The sequence below is a fragment of the Emys orbicularis genome, chromosome 11, assembly GCF_028017835.1.
Source record: "Emys orbicularis isolate rEmyOrb1 chromosome 11, rEmyOrb1.hap1, whole genome shotgun sequence".
Lineage (NCBI taxonomy): Eukaryota > Metazoa > Chordata > Testudines > Emydidae > Emys > Emys orbicularis.
In genome coordinates, this window is record NC_088693.1 from 55562199 (window position 1) to 55578137 (window position 15939).

General features: G+C 40.4%; 1 protein-coding gene across 1 annotated transcript in view; it reads right to left on the minus strand.

The window, feature by feature from the left end:
• Positions 1 to 7175: 7175 nt before the first annotated feature.
• Positions 7176 to 15939, minus strand: part of STK17B (serine/threonine kinase 17b) — a 29310-nt gene continuing 20546 nt past the window's right edge. Inside the window, exons 6-7 of the mRNA XM_065413264.1 lie at positions 10523 to 10702; positions 7176 to 8639 (exon numbers count right to left, since the gene is read on the minus strand). Coding sequence (XP_065269336.1) covers positions 8366 to 8639; positions 10523 to 10702 — 454 coding nt within the window. The 3' untranslated portion in view covers positions 7176 to 8365. The remainder of the gene's footprint in view (positions 8640 to 10522; positions 10703 to 15939) is intronic.

The following is a 15939-nucleotide window of genomic DNA, read 5'->3' on the forward strand; positions in this document are numbered from 1 at the left end:
ATGCTGATTTATATCAGCTGAAGATCTGGCCCTTCCTTTCTTAAACAGCAAGGAAGGACCCAATCCTGAGAGTTGATGACAGTCCCCAAGACTCAGTGAGGTCAATGGGTGTTGTAATTTGCAATATGAGTTACCAAATTAGACAGCTGCTTATCAAATCGATGCACAAGAGGATAGGACTGAGAGCACTTCTCAGTGGAAACAGGTCCCATATGAGGAGAGATTAAAGAGGCTAGGAAAAGAGCTTGGAAAAGAGGAGACAAAGGGGGGATATGATAGACTTATGAGTGGTGGGGATAAAATCATGAGTGGTGGGGAGAAAATGAATAAGGAAAAGTTATTTACTAGGGGCCACCAAATGAAATTAATGGGCAGGTTTAAAACAAATAAAAGGAAGTAGTTCTTCACACAGTGCACAGTCAACCTGTGGAACTCCTTGCCTGAGGAGGTTGTGAAGGCTAGGACTATAATAGGGTTTAAAAGAGAACTAGATAAATTCATGGAGGTTAAGTCCATTAATGGCTATTAGCCAGGATGGGTAAGGAATCATGTCCCTAGCCTCTGTTTGTCAGAGTGTAGAGATGGATGGCAGGAGAGAGATCACTTGATCATTACCTGTTAGGTTCACTCCCTCTGGGGCACCTGGCATTGGCCACTGTCAGTAGGCAGGATACTGGGCTGGATGGACCTTTGGTCTGACCCAGTATGGCCATCCTTATGTCCTTGACTTTCAGCCTTGTATGTCACAGGCAGCTGAAGCATATGTATTTATTTGATCATATTTCAGTTATCACGTAAGCAAAAAGTTATTACTATCTAAAGTGATAGCTATGACTATCTAAAGTCATACTTCATCCTTTTATTTGCCCAATAAAACAGCTTATCATGTTTCATTAGTCAGTGACCTCCTGGTTACATAACTATATTTACATTATTGCTTGGGGCAACAGAAAAACTTTCCTTATTTGATCTGCCAGTTCTTTAGAAAAGTATGTTATCACTATATCAGCAACCAGTTCTAATTTGACAAAAGGTTACAAGTGTGAACAGAGCATGCAGTCTGAACGTTTCAATTAGAAGATTTTACCTTAATTACAGTAACCTTGTTACTTATCCAGCAAGTGACGCTTTCTGCTTTTTCAATAATAAAGTATTTGTGGTCATGAGAGGAAGTCTCAGTTGCAGATACAATTTATCAAGTGGATGGCTCAACATAAAGAGGAGTGTGTGGAACCGCAAATTCAAGAAAGGCTCAGAGCTAGATCCACAAAGGTTTAGGTACCTAAATCCAAAATGTAGATCCTCAAAAATCCCCACTCAGCTGCCACCTAACATGGTAGTTGCCAACATTTCCTAGACTCCTACGTTTCTGCTAATAAAGTCCCCGGTGCCTAAATTTCTGCCAAAGTGCATGCACAAAACTGTCTAAGCTGCTTGGTGCCTAGCTCCTACCTAAGTCCTGGTGACATTTACAAACTAGGTGTACCCTGCCTATCTGACCTCCAGGTCCTGATCTGCTGCCCTGGGTAAACTGTCAAATGACTTGGTGTCTGATTGTGAGAGATGCTGAACACCTGCATTTCTGGCTGAAATCTATAGAAACTCTGCAGGTTCAGCACTTTTGAAATCAGGCCCTTTATCTGCAAGTGAACATCACAGATGCAACATAATACAGCAAGGGAGTTTATAAAGGGACAAAATAGAAGGTCTGCTTATCTAAATCAGCAGCAATATAGGGCAATAACCCAGCCAGCATTTTAATGCTGGTGATTTAGCCAAGTACACCATTAGATTTTACAGGGTTTTATTCTGACTTTGACCTATGTTACCAAACCGGCTCTGCTGGGTCTCAAAAATAAAGGGCAAAATAGTCACTGCTGTTACTTTATCAGCTTCAGTAGAATTACACCAGCAATTAATTGCTCAGTACATTTGTCCTCATGCCAGATTTAAAAAAAAAAAAAAAAAAAGCAGCTTTGTAAAAGCATCTTTGAATTAATTCCCTCATATCGTTGCATCCATAAAGTCCATTAGCTGCTGTCAGGGTCCCCCCCCCGCCCCACACACACACACATCTGAACTCTGGGGTACAGATGTGGGGACCCGCATGAAAGACCCCCTAAGCTTATATTCTACCAGTTTAAGTTAAAGCTTCCCCAAGGCACAAATTCTTTTCCTTGTCCTTGGACAGTATTGCTGCCACCAACAAGTGATTTACACAAAAATTCAAGGAAGGGTCACTTGGAATCCCTATACCCCCCCAAAATATCCCCCCAAACCCGTTCACCCCCTTTCCTGGGGAGGCTTGAGAATAATATACCAACCAATTGCCTTAGCAATGTGAGCACAGACCATACACTTTGTTTCAGGACACTGAAATCAACCAGGTTCTTAAAAGAAGTAAAAGAATCACACCTGCAAAATGAGGATGGAAGGTAACCTTACAGGGTAATAAAAAGATTTAAAAATAGAGGATTCCCCTCTGGGCTCAGCTTCAGTTACAAAAAACAGGAATAATACTACCTTTCTAGCATAGGGAAATTCACAAGCCCAAAACAAAAGATAACTTAACACATTTCCTTGCCCTACTTACAATTTATATGGTTTTAGATGGATTATTCCAGGTGTATTTTTCAGGAGATATTGTACCTGCTTGGCTTCTCCCTCTGTCCAGAGAGGGAACAACAAAAGAGAACAAACAAATCCTTCTCCCCACACCAGATTTGAAAGCATCTTCTTTCCTCATTGGTCCTTCTGGTCAGGTGCCAACTAGGTTATTTGAATTGCTTAACCCCTTACAGGTAAGGCAGTTGCTACCCTTCCCTCTATTTTCATGACAGCTGCTAGCTGCAGTAGAGCAGAATGAGAATTAGAAATAGTCCAAATGGCAAATATGAGACGAGATGAGCCCTACTAGAGGTTGTAATTACCCAGTAAATCTCCAACATTACATACATTATGTTCACCCACAAGAGAATATATTCAGCATGTGAAAAAGGTTTTAGCAATATACATTTGGAATAGTTATATTACACAAGTGGCACAAAGGCTAGTGAGCATGACTAGAGAATTGGTCAGATAATCATTCATGAGCTTGGGACTGGGCTTTGGTATGGAAATTGAGTGTGTATGGGCACATATGAAATGTGCACTTGCAAAATGTAGGAGCATGGTACTGGATTTTAAGTTAAGTGTCATTAGTATGGTGCTCGAGATTTTCATGTCCGTTAGTAGTTTTCCTTACCAGGTGCTGCAGATTAAATCTACGGAGATTAGGAAGTGGGAGGAGTGCTCCACAGGAAGGAACTGGAAAGCTCAAGAGGCTAGTTATGGGATATAGAACTTTCCATCTCTAAATTGTCAGCTCACATCCAGGCCAACTTTCTCAGCCATTTCCACAAACATAAAATTCTCTCCAAGAAGGCACTGAACAACTACAAATCACTACCTTCAGCAAATCTCTCTTTGCAACAGCATTTCCACAGTATACTCCTCCCACCCACCCCAGCCATGCTAGTAAAGGAGAATAGGAAGAGAAGACATGGAAGCTTACTTATATAATTCTGTCAGGCATGCTGATACATTATAATGTTCACCATAAAACTACCTAGAAAGTCTGTCAGTGCCAACATCTCTTAAAAATACCCATGGCTATTTGGATTGTGATTAGATAAAATATAAATATTGAACTGAGACTAGAATGAACACTTGATGGTAACAATCTCAACAGGAATTTTAGCTTGATCATTGTGTCTGAATTCTGCCCTGTGATAATGTACTCATGGCCAGAGAAGTTTTGTGCTTCATCCTCTTTCCCAAGATTTCAAGGGTAAAAATCTTTAACTCTCTGAGGTCAATAAGAGTTTTGCCGCAGTCTTCACTGGGATAAGGAATTCACCATGTTTTTCCTTCTGCTCTAAAAGCAACAACAATTTGAAGTGTTGTCACAGGAAAGGCCTGATCCTGGAAACCTTACTTAGGAGTTCTATTGACTTATTAGAGCTAATCATGTAAAGATTACATAAGTTTTCTGAATCAAAGTTTTCTAAGCTATATCTTACACATTTACAGTTTGTCATTGTTTGTCAAATCAAAACTACATATTTATGGATTTTTCTATATTTAAATTAATATGGGAATTTTTCTATATACTGGCTCATCAGTACAGCAGGCTATCCATTTGTCTAATATACAGAGCTGGCAAAGAAGCACTTCCAAGTCTGATAACTGGCAGAAATCAAGGCACAATTTTTCCCCCCCTTCTTTCAGCACAGAGGCCAACAAACTTGTTATCCAGTTTTCTCTGCTGTGGGTTTCTGAAAATGTTATACAACTAATTTCTAGTTAGGAAAACATTTGAGGTTGAATTTACAGAGTTATCAATTGATACCTAGAACAGAGATTTTTCTGCTAACATCACATTTCTCAGGGAGACCAAAATCAGAGCGGGGACTCATCATTCTTGTTTTATTTCAAAATGAGCTCTACAATGTAGCTAATGGGGGAAATGAGTATTTAATAAATAGGAATTTTTTTAGTATATGAAGCACACTGGATAAAAGTTTTATGGGCAGAAAATTTAAGAGATTTAAAGCCCTTCTGAAGTGAATACTGCAGTAATGCCAAAACAAATACATGGGGATACTGTTCCTTTCACAGAACACACAGCTCAGTCATGAAGTTCTAAACACAAACAGAATGAGCCTTTTGTCAATGGGATCTTTATGTAGCAACTGCAGTATCCAGCCTGTACTAGTGAATTACTACCTATTTATTACACACATAATATATGACGTTCTCTAGAAGAGTATTAAATTTATTTTTAGGCCATCAGCCTATTAACATTCAACTTAACTTTAAGGAGTTAACTGCTTTTAGAAAGGACCACCATCTGCTAAATAAACAACATGGATATTACATACCAGTTTATCTTCTGCTGTTGAGGTATGCAGATCACCACTGGGTTAGTTTTTTAAATCAAGACACTTAATATTTGTACTGGCCCATTTCATATTTTTGACTCATTTTGCTTCTTATCTTCTCTCTTTAGCTGGTTGGCATACTGCTGGTTCTACAGCCTCTACAGAGAGACTAATGAAACCTGAACACCAGCATTTCTTTCTTATATAATATTTTAAAATGCCTCTCCTTTCCTCTAAATATTTTATACCTAAAATTAAACTATAAAAGGACAAGAGTTCTGGCCCTCTATGTACATAAAGCAGAAACACCTTTTTCCTCATAGATTTAATCTAGATTCAATTGTAAGCAGCATTCCAGATATGAAATTAATAAGTGAAAGGATGTGGTGGCATTTCAAAAAGCTACATTCACTAACTTATCAGATGAACTTTACAAAGAGCAGAGGACATTAGCTGGAAAGCCTCTTTTTCTGATTAGAAAATATTAAGTGTACAAATTGTTGAATAAAGTCACATTTCAATACAAAATGTTTGTTTATACAAAATAATTCAGGAATTGCATAGAAATTACATCAGTTATCTTAATAAAATATTACTATGACCATTTACATCTGTTTTTGCTAGTCCCCAATAACATGACACTATGCACAATGGGCTACCAAAGAACAATTGTATCTTAAATGAAATTACATATGTTAAAGAAAATTATGGCATGCACAATACAAAATTCTTATAAAATTAAACATTTATATTAATCCAAACAATTTAAAATTCTTGCTCCAGTTATATCTGAATTTACATACAAAAATATAGATGACTACAACATTTGAAAAAGCTCCATTGGATAACACCAAAATTCACTTATTCAAACTTAAAAGATAACTTAAGACCAGAAAAAAGCAGTAAGAAATGTAAACATTTATCAAATAACATGGTAGAAAGTTTCTTTATGGAATATTTCCTGTATTTTGTTTAGTTAAAGTGCTGGTATATATGGTTATGACTTTATATTTTGCATAACCTGTATCATATGTTAAAAGAAATAGTAATATTAATGTGAGCTTCCAGTTTTAAAATTAAGAACTTAGCAGTAATTTGGACAGTTTAAATTATATTACAATTATTTCTGTAAACAACTTTTTATAGCTGAATCTGTTGTACTGTTTTGACATTTCCTCTCTTCATCTTAAGTGAACTTTCAATTCTGAATGTATAAAAATACCTTTATTTCAATACACTGTAATTAGATTAAGTTCTTGTGAGAAGACGATCGTTTTAAACAAAGATATTTCTCTTGGGTAAAAGCAAGGACTTCCAAAATTTAAAAAAAATCCAAAAACCTAACTTGTCTATTGACTGCCTCCACAAAGTCTACTTATTTCTCGGTTATCAATTGATAGAAAAGAATAATGTATACATTACATAATATTAATATGTAGAGATGAGATAGTGGAGTCCCCTAATAACTAGGTAGCTCAGCTTGTTCATGCTTGAACACATACGGATATTAAAAACAATATCACATGGATATCAGTCTTTATAAAGAGAACAGAAAAGACTGGATTTTAACACACAAAAGGTTAAGGCCTGATCCTGCACACTTTACTCAGTTGGAACTTCCATTCAGAGCAACAGGAGTATTAACCAAGTAAAGAGAGCATTATTGGACTCATTTGTCTGTTAAGTTGGATTTACTATACAAAATGCTTAAAATATTTTTTATTCCATCCTTTTGTTATAAAGGTATTTAAAATACAACGTTTTACTACATATTAATAAAATGAGCATTTACATTATTTCAGTGTTTGATATTTTCTCTTGAATTTTAACTAGAAATTGTTTAAGTATGACAGGGTCCAAATGCACATTTGAGGAAGCATCTTGCAATTAACTAAATATCACAAAACTAAATGTCACAAATGAGACATCCACACTGAGGAGGATTCAGTCTAAGCTATGCAGACTCGAAGATCCAGGGAATAGTTTAAAGTGCCATTAACTTTCATAATATTTCAAAGAGCTTTAATTACTTCCATTCCCTATGAGAAAATGCTCCAATTTTCACACTATTAATTAGTGCTACTGTGGATACGATAGCTTGTCAGCATTTCCAGAATAAACTCAGTTTAGGACCTGATCAACATTTGCTCCAAGCTGGAACTTGGCATAATGCAGTGTTTTTTTCAGAGCCTCGGAACAAGAGGAATACAAAAAAACCCCAAAAACCCTGCCTTTTTTTTTTTTTTTGGAAGATGGAGAGTGCAAAACAGAAAATAGATGTGAATGTTTTCAAAAATTGATAGATTTAGATAACCAAAAGAGCTCTGAATTTTAATTCTGAAATTTTGCAGCCAATTTCTCAAGATCGGCATGAGTAAGTACTTTGAGGAAAAATAGTTTGGTTGGAAAAATTACTATGCAAGCAAATTAACACACTCTCCATCCCACACCTATCAGCTTTTTAACACATCCTTAATGCAGATGCATGGTAGCTGCATGAGCAATAAAAGACTATATGGTGCTATTAGTCTCATCATCTCTGCTGTTTTTAAGAGGTATGTACACTAAACTATTATGGGTATTGGAATATTTATACTGTGCAATCTGTATTTCAATACAATCCATATATATATGGAGACTGACAACAGCTTCTTTGGAGCATGTACACTTGTTTCAATATGCACTTCAGTGCAAAACTTTTCACACTCTTACAATTAGTTTTGTTTATGAAGCAAGGATCTTCAGCAATAAGACTGACAACCTACCCTTATTCTATTCTAGTATTCCAGAAACATTCATGCTAGCATATTAAAAATACATGCCACATGCAGTATACTATCCACGTGTAACCAGTCAGCTAAGGCAGAAAGATTATCCTTAACCACAGCTAAACATTCTAAGTAAACAGTATTTGCTGAATGTGTTCAATACATCCCAATATTCCGCCGATTTTAAACTCTGTTAACAGATGGCACTGTCACTGCAGTGAAAGGCCGTCAGAAATTAGTTTCAATTTCTCTGCTTCAATCCATTATCAAGTCTTAGTCACAGAAATGTGCTTATGTTATTAGATCACTGTCTTGAGCACTTTTATAAGTTGTTTAACTAGAGTCCGTTTATTAACATTCAAAACTTTTAATATTTTTATTCTCTATTATATTAAACGTTTTTTGGACTAAAACTTGAAAAGTGCAAATATATTCAACTAAATCGCCTTCAAAACATAAGGCTCTCCCCTGATGCCAGAACTCCAGTTTCTCAGGAGTAAAAGCCATTGCCAGCAATGGACATGAAAGGAAGTACCGCATAAGAGGATCATTCGAAAGTGCATTTCAGTATAACCATGCTGCACGAATGGACAAGCCATAATCTCACAATATTCACCACTGGAATAGATTATAATCCTAAATTCAGTTCAGAGGACCTGCACAGCCAGCCATGTATTAACATACTAAGTCTGTCATGAAGTCTTGCAATGAATCATCAAACCGAAAACGTTTAGAGACTGTACTGCTGTCTTCTGGAATGTTCTCTTTATCTGCTCGGTCACCACAGGTACCATTGCAAATTGATTTAGTATTCCTTTCCTCTGAACACTTTGTTGTGTGTTCCTGCATTGGAGAAGGACAGGAAGATTCTTCAGGACTATGCAATAGTATGAATTCCCCCTGTTTCAGCCAAGAATGAGAGAGACAGGCCTCTGCTGTTGGTCTTTCCCTAAAAAAAAAAAAAAGAAAAAAAAAAAAGGCTGTTTTACTTAAATAAGTGAAAGCATTAACCTCTTATATGGAATGCACAGCTTATTTCACGAGTTTGGACATGTGAAAGGTGGACAGTCTTGGAGAGTGAAGTCTTAACCCCACAACAGGTATTAATAAGGGCAACAATTTTACAGCGTCCTCAGATTGTTGCCTTCTTACTGCCAACACAACTACAGTAACTCCTCACTTAACGTTGTAGTTATGTTCCTGAAAAATACAACTTTAAGTGAAACGATGTTAAACGAATCCAATTTTCCCATAAGCTTTAATGTCAATGCGGGGGGTTAGGTTCCAAGGAAATTTTTTTTTGGGGGGGGGGAGCAGACAAAAGGCATTATATACTGTACAGTACTATACTGTACTGTGGTGGGGAGGTGGCCCTGGCTTACCCCTGGGGCTCAGGGCTGGGGGTGCAGGGTCTGGGAGGGAGTTAGGGGGTGAGAGGGCGCTCAGGATGGGGGTGCGGGAGGGAGGCTCAAGGCTGGGGCAGGCAGGAGGTGCAGAGCTGGGGCAGCTCCTGTTTGGTGCAGGGCGTGTGCAGGTGGCTCTGCGCAGCGCAGCACCTCCCCCATGGCCGCGATTCTGGGAGCTCCCCCCCGCAGGCAGGGCCACCTGGAATGCAGGGGATTTAGGGGCTGCAGGGCCCTGGGCTAAGGGGGCCCCGGGGCCCTGGCCTGCATCTCTAAAGTCCCTTTCGGAATGCGGCCCTGCGAGCACGGGCCAGAGGACTCAGGAGGAGCAGGGGCAGTCGCGCAGCCAGCGGCCAGAGAGAAGCGGCGCTTTCTCCTTCAAAAGCGCCGCTTCTCTCTGGCCAGCTTTGAAGGTGACAGCGCCGCTTCTCTCCGGCTATTGGCTGCCCCTGCTCCTCCTGAGTCCTCCAGCCCGTGCTCGCAGGGCCGCATTCCAAAAGGGGCTTTAGAGCTGCAGCCCCTGTGTTCCGGGTGGCCTTGCCTGCTGGGGGGGAGGAGAGGGTTCCCAGCTAGCTCGCTCCCTCCCTCCCAGAAAGTCCTATTTGTATTTAGCACCGCCAAACAGCAAGCGCTGGGAGGGAGGGAGGAAAGGAGAGGGAGGAGGCGGAAAAGAGGAACTTGTGCAATGCTCCCTTGTAAAGTCAGCCAAATGACGTTATAAGGGAGCATTGCACAACTTTAAATGAGTGTGTTCCCTAATGGAGCAGCGATGTAACTTCGAAACAACGTTAAGCGGGAGGACGTTAAGTGAGGAGTTACTGTATAAAGGACTGCTTGGATTCAAATCTGGCTCAGGCTTCAGAATTGTTAACGAAAATGCAAATGCAGGGTCAAACTTTGCCCTCTGCATCTTAAGATCATTTACTTATAGGTAAAATTTGGCCAGCAGAAGTATTATTTACAATGCATAAGCAAAAAATACATTCAAGACCGAGTATGCAATCTGGCAGTTAGTTTATCTGCAAACTGAGCAAATTTGATTTGGAAGCCATGATGGCATTTTTTGAAGTAAAATTGCTTTTAAGCAAATAGCATCTTACTAAGCGGAAAAATCAGTTACAAACGGACATTACCACCAGTTAATCTGATATACTGTCAGACTACCTGATAATTTTACAATTCAACATTTCAACAGAATTTCCATTATTGGGATCTCACTAGTCAAGTCAGATTTTCCATTTGAATCCAGCACATTCTAAATATTTACACCACATAGAATGTATCCATATGGAAACCAACATTTTTATGTTAAATGGTAACTGGTCTTATCACATTTATATTACAGTAGCAACTCAATCAGGATCAAGGCCCGGCTTTGCCAGATGCTTACAAACAAATAGAAAGATGCACCGAAGAATCTGCTACCTACTCTGGGTTTTTGACAAGGAGTTTTTGAATGAAGTCTCTGGCCAGGTATGAAACTGATGCAAAAGTTTCCTCTGAATAATCCACATTGATTTGAGAGATATTGAGGAAAGTTTCTTGATTATCTGCCCCCACAAATGGAGATTCTTGAGTTAGCAGCATATATGAGATTACACCAATATTCCTGAAATGAAACAAGATGTAATTTATCTTTCATCCTAAATTATATCACTGGTGCTATGGTCAGTGTTCTTTGTTATTTCACATTCCACAGGCAGCAAGAGAATCAAAGTATGCCACAGTTCTAAGCAATTTGATTATATATACATGCAATACCTGATGTGTGTTTCTTAATGAATCATTCGGATCATTAAGTGAAAGTTGCTCGGCTACTTAAATCTGCTCCAGCCATTTCTTTCTTGCAGCCGCCATCACTCAATTACCTTCTACTTTGGAGGGTAGGCTAGAGTGTGTTTTCCAAAATCAACATTCATGCTTTGTTTTGAATTCATCAATACAGATACACACGAAGAATGTGGTTAGCAACCCACCTGATGTCCAGACACATCATTCCACAGTTATGTCACCTTTATCCCAATAGTACAAGAAAGCACTAAATGGAATCGGGAGCATTCAATCTCCTTAATACAAAAGTTATTTAGCATAGAACTACACTACAGCTGGGTAATAATGGCTTTCAGTTAACTAGCAACCCCAATAATAAAAAAAAAAGTTTAGGTTCAGGTAAAAAAAAAAAAAAAAAAAAAAAAACCCACAAAATTTGTCAGCAAGTCAAAAAACTCAAAATGTTTGGTTTGATCTGGCTCAGTTTCTCCTTTTGAATTTGGGTATTTTAACAAAAAGGAAGGGAAGACTCATAAATCAGCCAAAACCTCTAGCCCAGTGGTCCCCAACCTTTTCCGTGGGGTGGGCGCCGAACGACTAGCCGCTGAGGACCATGGCCGCCGGACAAGCAGTCGCCGAAATGCCGCCGTGAAGCGGCATTTCGGCAGCTGCTTTTCCGGCGGCCAGAAGGCGGGCGAACATGGATGCCCCAGCGGGCACCGTGACCCCCGCAGGCACCGCGTTGGGGACCCCTGCTCTAGCCTATAGAGTCATTCTCAAACTTGCTCATGCACAGTGACTATGAATTGCCACTATGGCGAGGTCTGGAGGTCAAGATTGTCCTTACCACAAAGTTGAGTCTTAGTGCTGTGGAAATAGAATGCCTAAAGGAAGCTTCTTCCTGACTGGGTAATATTACCACTACTTTCTACCCCAGGTTATGGAGCAATTCCTCAGTAGTTATGACACTGCCTTGCCAGAAACTGGATATTCATTTCCCCGATTCAAAAGGACCGTGTAGCTGAATTAAGGGATTGCTATAGATCCAATACCCTACCATGTTTAAAAGATGCACCTATTTTAAATACACCGCTACCTCGATATAACGCCACCTGATATAACACGAATTTGGATATAACGCCGTAAAGCAGCGCTCCGGGGGGGGGGGGACAGCGCTGCGCACTCCGTGGATCAAAGCAAGTTCAATATAACGCGGTAAGATTTTTTGGCTCCCGAGGACAGCGCTATATCAAGTTAGGGGTGTATATCTTGCAGGAAAGAGAGAGAGAGAGAAACTCTTTTGCTCTTTATTCTTAAAATAAGAGCAATTTCCTCTTTTTTTTTTTTTTACCTCCCCATTCTAAATACAATTTTTACAGCAAATCGCATACCCCTGTAGTTCACATTTTACCTAGTTTTGGAGGATACAGTAAATGCATTTGACCAATAGCCAGCTACTGTTCTGGCATGGTATGCTGTCAAAGGCAATCTGTTCCTACTGTTCTAGCACACCTTTCCAGACCGTTTTGGAGCACTAGAAGCTCCTGGTACTGTTGTTGCTGTCCTGGGATCCCCATGAACTCCAGCTCCAAGGCAGAGGGTCTCACTTGGTTCCAAGGCAAGGAGGGAAGCTGCCCTCTTCTTAACAGACTTATGGAATGTTTTCCCCTCCCTCCTGTGAGTGGGTCTTCTCCTTATCCTCATCTTTTGAGAGGAGCCCTTGTGTCTGCTGGAGTGTTCCATCAGAGCACTACTCAGCAGCTCCAGTCAACAAGATAGGGCACAGGAAGATCCCAAGGCTTCATGGTGAGCTCCATCAGGCGCTTGCGAAGTCTGAACTCCTAGGACTGCTTGGTGCAGGGACAGAAGGAGTGGCAGATGTCACACCTTAATGAGATGTGCGACTCCCCCAGGCAGCAAAGGCAGCTCTTGTGTGGTTCACTTACTGGGATGTCCCAAAGGCAGGAAAGGTAAGACTTGAAGCCTAGACCTTGGGCATAAGTGCCTCAAACATTGGGGGATTAGTGAAAGTGGGAGGAAGAACCTCTGATCCTCATGATCTAAACGATGACTATACGCTAAATATGAAACTTAACTAACAAAACTTAACTATACCCAATATTTTTTACAAGAAAGTTGAACCGGCAAAGCTACAGGAGGTTCCATCCCAGACCACCAAAGGTAGAAAAAGAACTGCAGAGGCAGTTGGTCTGTGCTGCCAATGAGGCCCTCGGTTCACAGCAAGAAGTGTAAGGTTCAAGTGCAGACCAACATACACTGCCACTGAAGAACTGTCAGTCCAAAGTGCATGGAGCATGTGTGCACCCATAGTTAATACCCATAGAGACCAGCTCTTAAAGAAGAAGGGCAGGTACCATGTACAAAAAATTTAAGAATCCAGACTGCAAGAGCATAACATTTTTAAATTTATGGTAGCAGTGGAAACCCATACTGCAACATAAAGATGCACATAAGGTTCCCACGTTGTTACTCATACAAATAGAAAAAATAAACTTGTTTTTCCAGTTTCATGGAGAGCTGTGGAGAATGTGGAAGACAGATACTTACTCACACAGACATATGCTTACAGTATCCTATTATTGAGATACAGTTAGGGCATGAAAAAATAAAGTTGAACTCCACACCATGTAGTTTATGAGAAAATAAAACAGGTGAGGTTTCTTGGTGTGAGGAAAGACTTCTATGCTAGGGCATATTTGGAATTGGCCATTCTAAAAAAAAAATTGAAAAAAAACCTTACACAATGAAAAATTGTGAGGAAAGAGGTTGTTATTGCTGCCTTTAATGTGCTCCAGGCTCAGGAGCAAATTATAGGTAAAATAGCTTTACTGCCTGTTATTTTTCTGGAGTTATGTGGAACAAGATCAAAATAAGAAGAACTTCTTAATATTCATGAAGATGTGCAGATTCAGTTAACTTTCTAGATTAAGAACTTTGAAAGAGAAAGAAGGGAAAGTGGGTGGAACTAAAATTCATAAATGTGAGATTTTTGGTACACATTCATGGGCAACGTTCTTTTTTTGGGAAAACATTTCATATGTATAGGAATAAGTCTGATTTGAGATATGAATGTTTACTCAATTCACTGTGTTCACGCCACCATTAGTAGTTCACACCACATTTTTAGTAGTTATAGCATGTTTTATAAGATACTAGATTGTTAGATACTAGTTTCAGTGTCTGATGGGCAATGTAAAGATTAATGTAGGCCTAAGAGGCCAATTAAAAATGGGCTGCACCTCCCAGGTGGGTCAGTCTTAACTGATGATGAAGCCCACCTGGAGAAATGCTGGGAGAGGACTATAATCAAAAGATGTTTGTAGCAGAAAGGAGCTGTAGGTAGAAAATGAGGAACTCTGCAGTCACTCTCTGGGAGGGGTCGTGATGAAAAAGTTCAGGAGCTGGCTAGCCCTAGGATCCTCTCCTGAGTAGAGCAGAGAAGTCTAGGAAGATGCCTGGGTAAAGACCCACCAACCACTTGAGTGGAGTAGACTCTGGGGGGAAGCCTTGACAAAGGCAGTATCTGGATTTCCAAGGAGAGCACCTTTGGAGATGTTCAGCTGTTGAACAAAGCAAGGGAAAGAGCAGAAGAGAGAGAGGAAAGATCAAGCCTGAGGGCAGGAATAGGTTTGAGTTTATAGTTTTAAACTGGGATTTATTGGGGGATTCCAGGGGAGAGCCTTGCAAAAAGGGTGAGATTAAAGAGGCTGCGGAGAGACCCGTTGACAGGCTCAGATAGGTAGCAGGGGGTGAGTTTGAATATAGACACAGCTATACTTATAACTATAGGGTCCCTGTGCTGAAACCCAGAGGAGAGGGAAGGCCCAGGTTCCACTATCAAACACCAGAGAAAGTGGTGCAAAGACCCTGAAAAGGAGATAAGGACAACCAGAAGGGTGTGATGACCATGAAGTGTAATGTTGGGGCTGAAAACATTTTGTGACATTAGATTTTTATTTGTTGGACTCTCTGTACCCCAGAAAGGGTGGAGTTAAATCATGACCTGACGAGAGGGTTGATTCACGAGACAGGCAACAAAAGACTAGAACGATTATTGAGAGGAGGTACTAGACAAGATTGAGCTGCTCTGCCACACCCAGCCACAAGAAGGGCACTCTTCTACACAGTGCTACCAGGTTTATATTGTTTCTGCAGAGTGGATATAGGGCTCGGAGTCCCTTGAGGAAACGCTTGGTGATTGGATGAGCAAAAACACAGGTATCATCAATTTTGTCATGAAAGATTGTAATAGCAGCTAAATGGACTCTGATGGAGCTGAAAGAAAGGCTGGATCGCTTAAGGTCCAATAGGTAGTCAAGTATGAGTGAGAGAGATACCGACGTGGGACAAAGTTGTTTAGCTGAACACCATTGTGTGAATCGTTTCCACTTTCGTAGATAGGTGGTGCGAGTAGATTGTGTTCTGCTATGTAGGAGCACTCTTTGAACTTGTTCAGCGCAATCTAGTTCGTTTTGGGAGAACCATGTAGGAACCAGGCTTTGAGGTGAAGCATGGACAGGTTGGGGTGGAGAAATCGGCCATGTTGCTGTGATAGGAGGTTCGGGATGAGAGGCAACGAAATTGGTGGTTGAATTGACATTCTGGTGAGGAACGGAAACCACGGTTGTCTGGGCCACGATGGGGCAATCAGGTTCACCTTGGCACGGTCTGTTCGTATTTTTATCAGGACCCTGTTGAGAGCCGGTATCAGAGGAAAAGCATAGAGTAAGTTCCAGTGCCATGGGATCATGAATACGTCTCCCAAGGAATGTTTGCCCAGTCCCTCTCTGGAGCAAAAGTCGGGACATTTCGTGTTTTTCGCAGTTGCAAAAAGGTCTATGGTTGGGTAACCCTAAATGCGGAATATGTTGTGAATGGTTTTCTCGTCTATCTCCCATTCGTGGTCCCAGGGAAAGCGTCTGCTTAATTCGTCCGCTGTGGCGTTCATCACTCCGGGAAGATAGGCCGCTGATATCAGGATGTTGTTCGCAAGGCACCAATTCCAGAGTTTCATAGCCTCTGTGCAAAGCGAGTGGGAGCGAGCTCCTCCCTGCC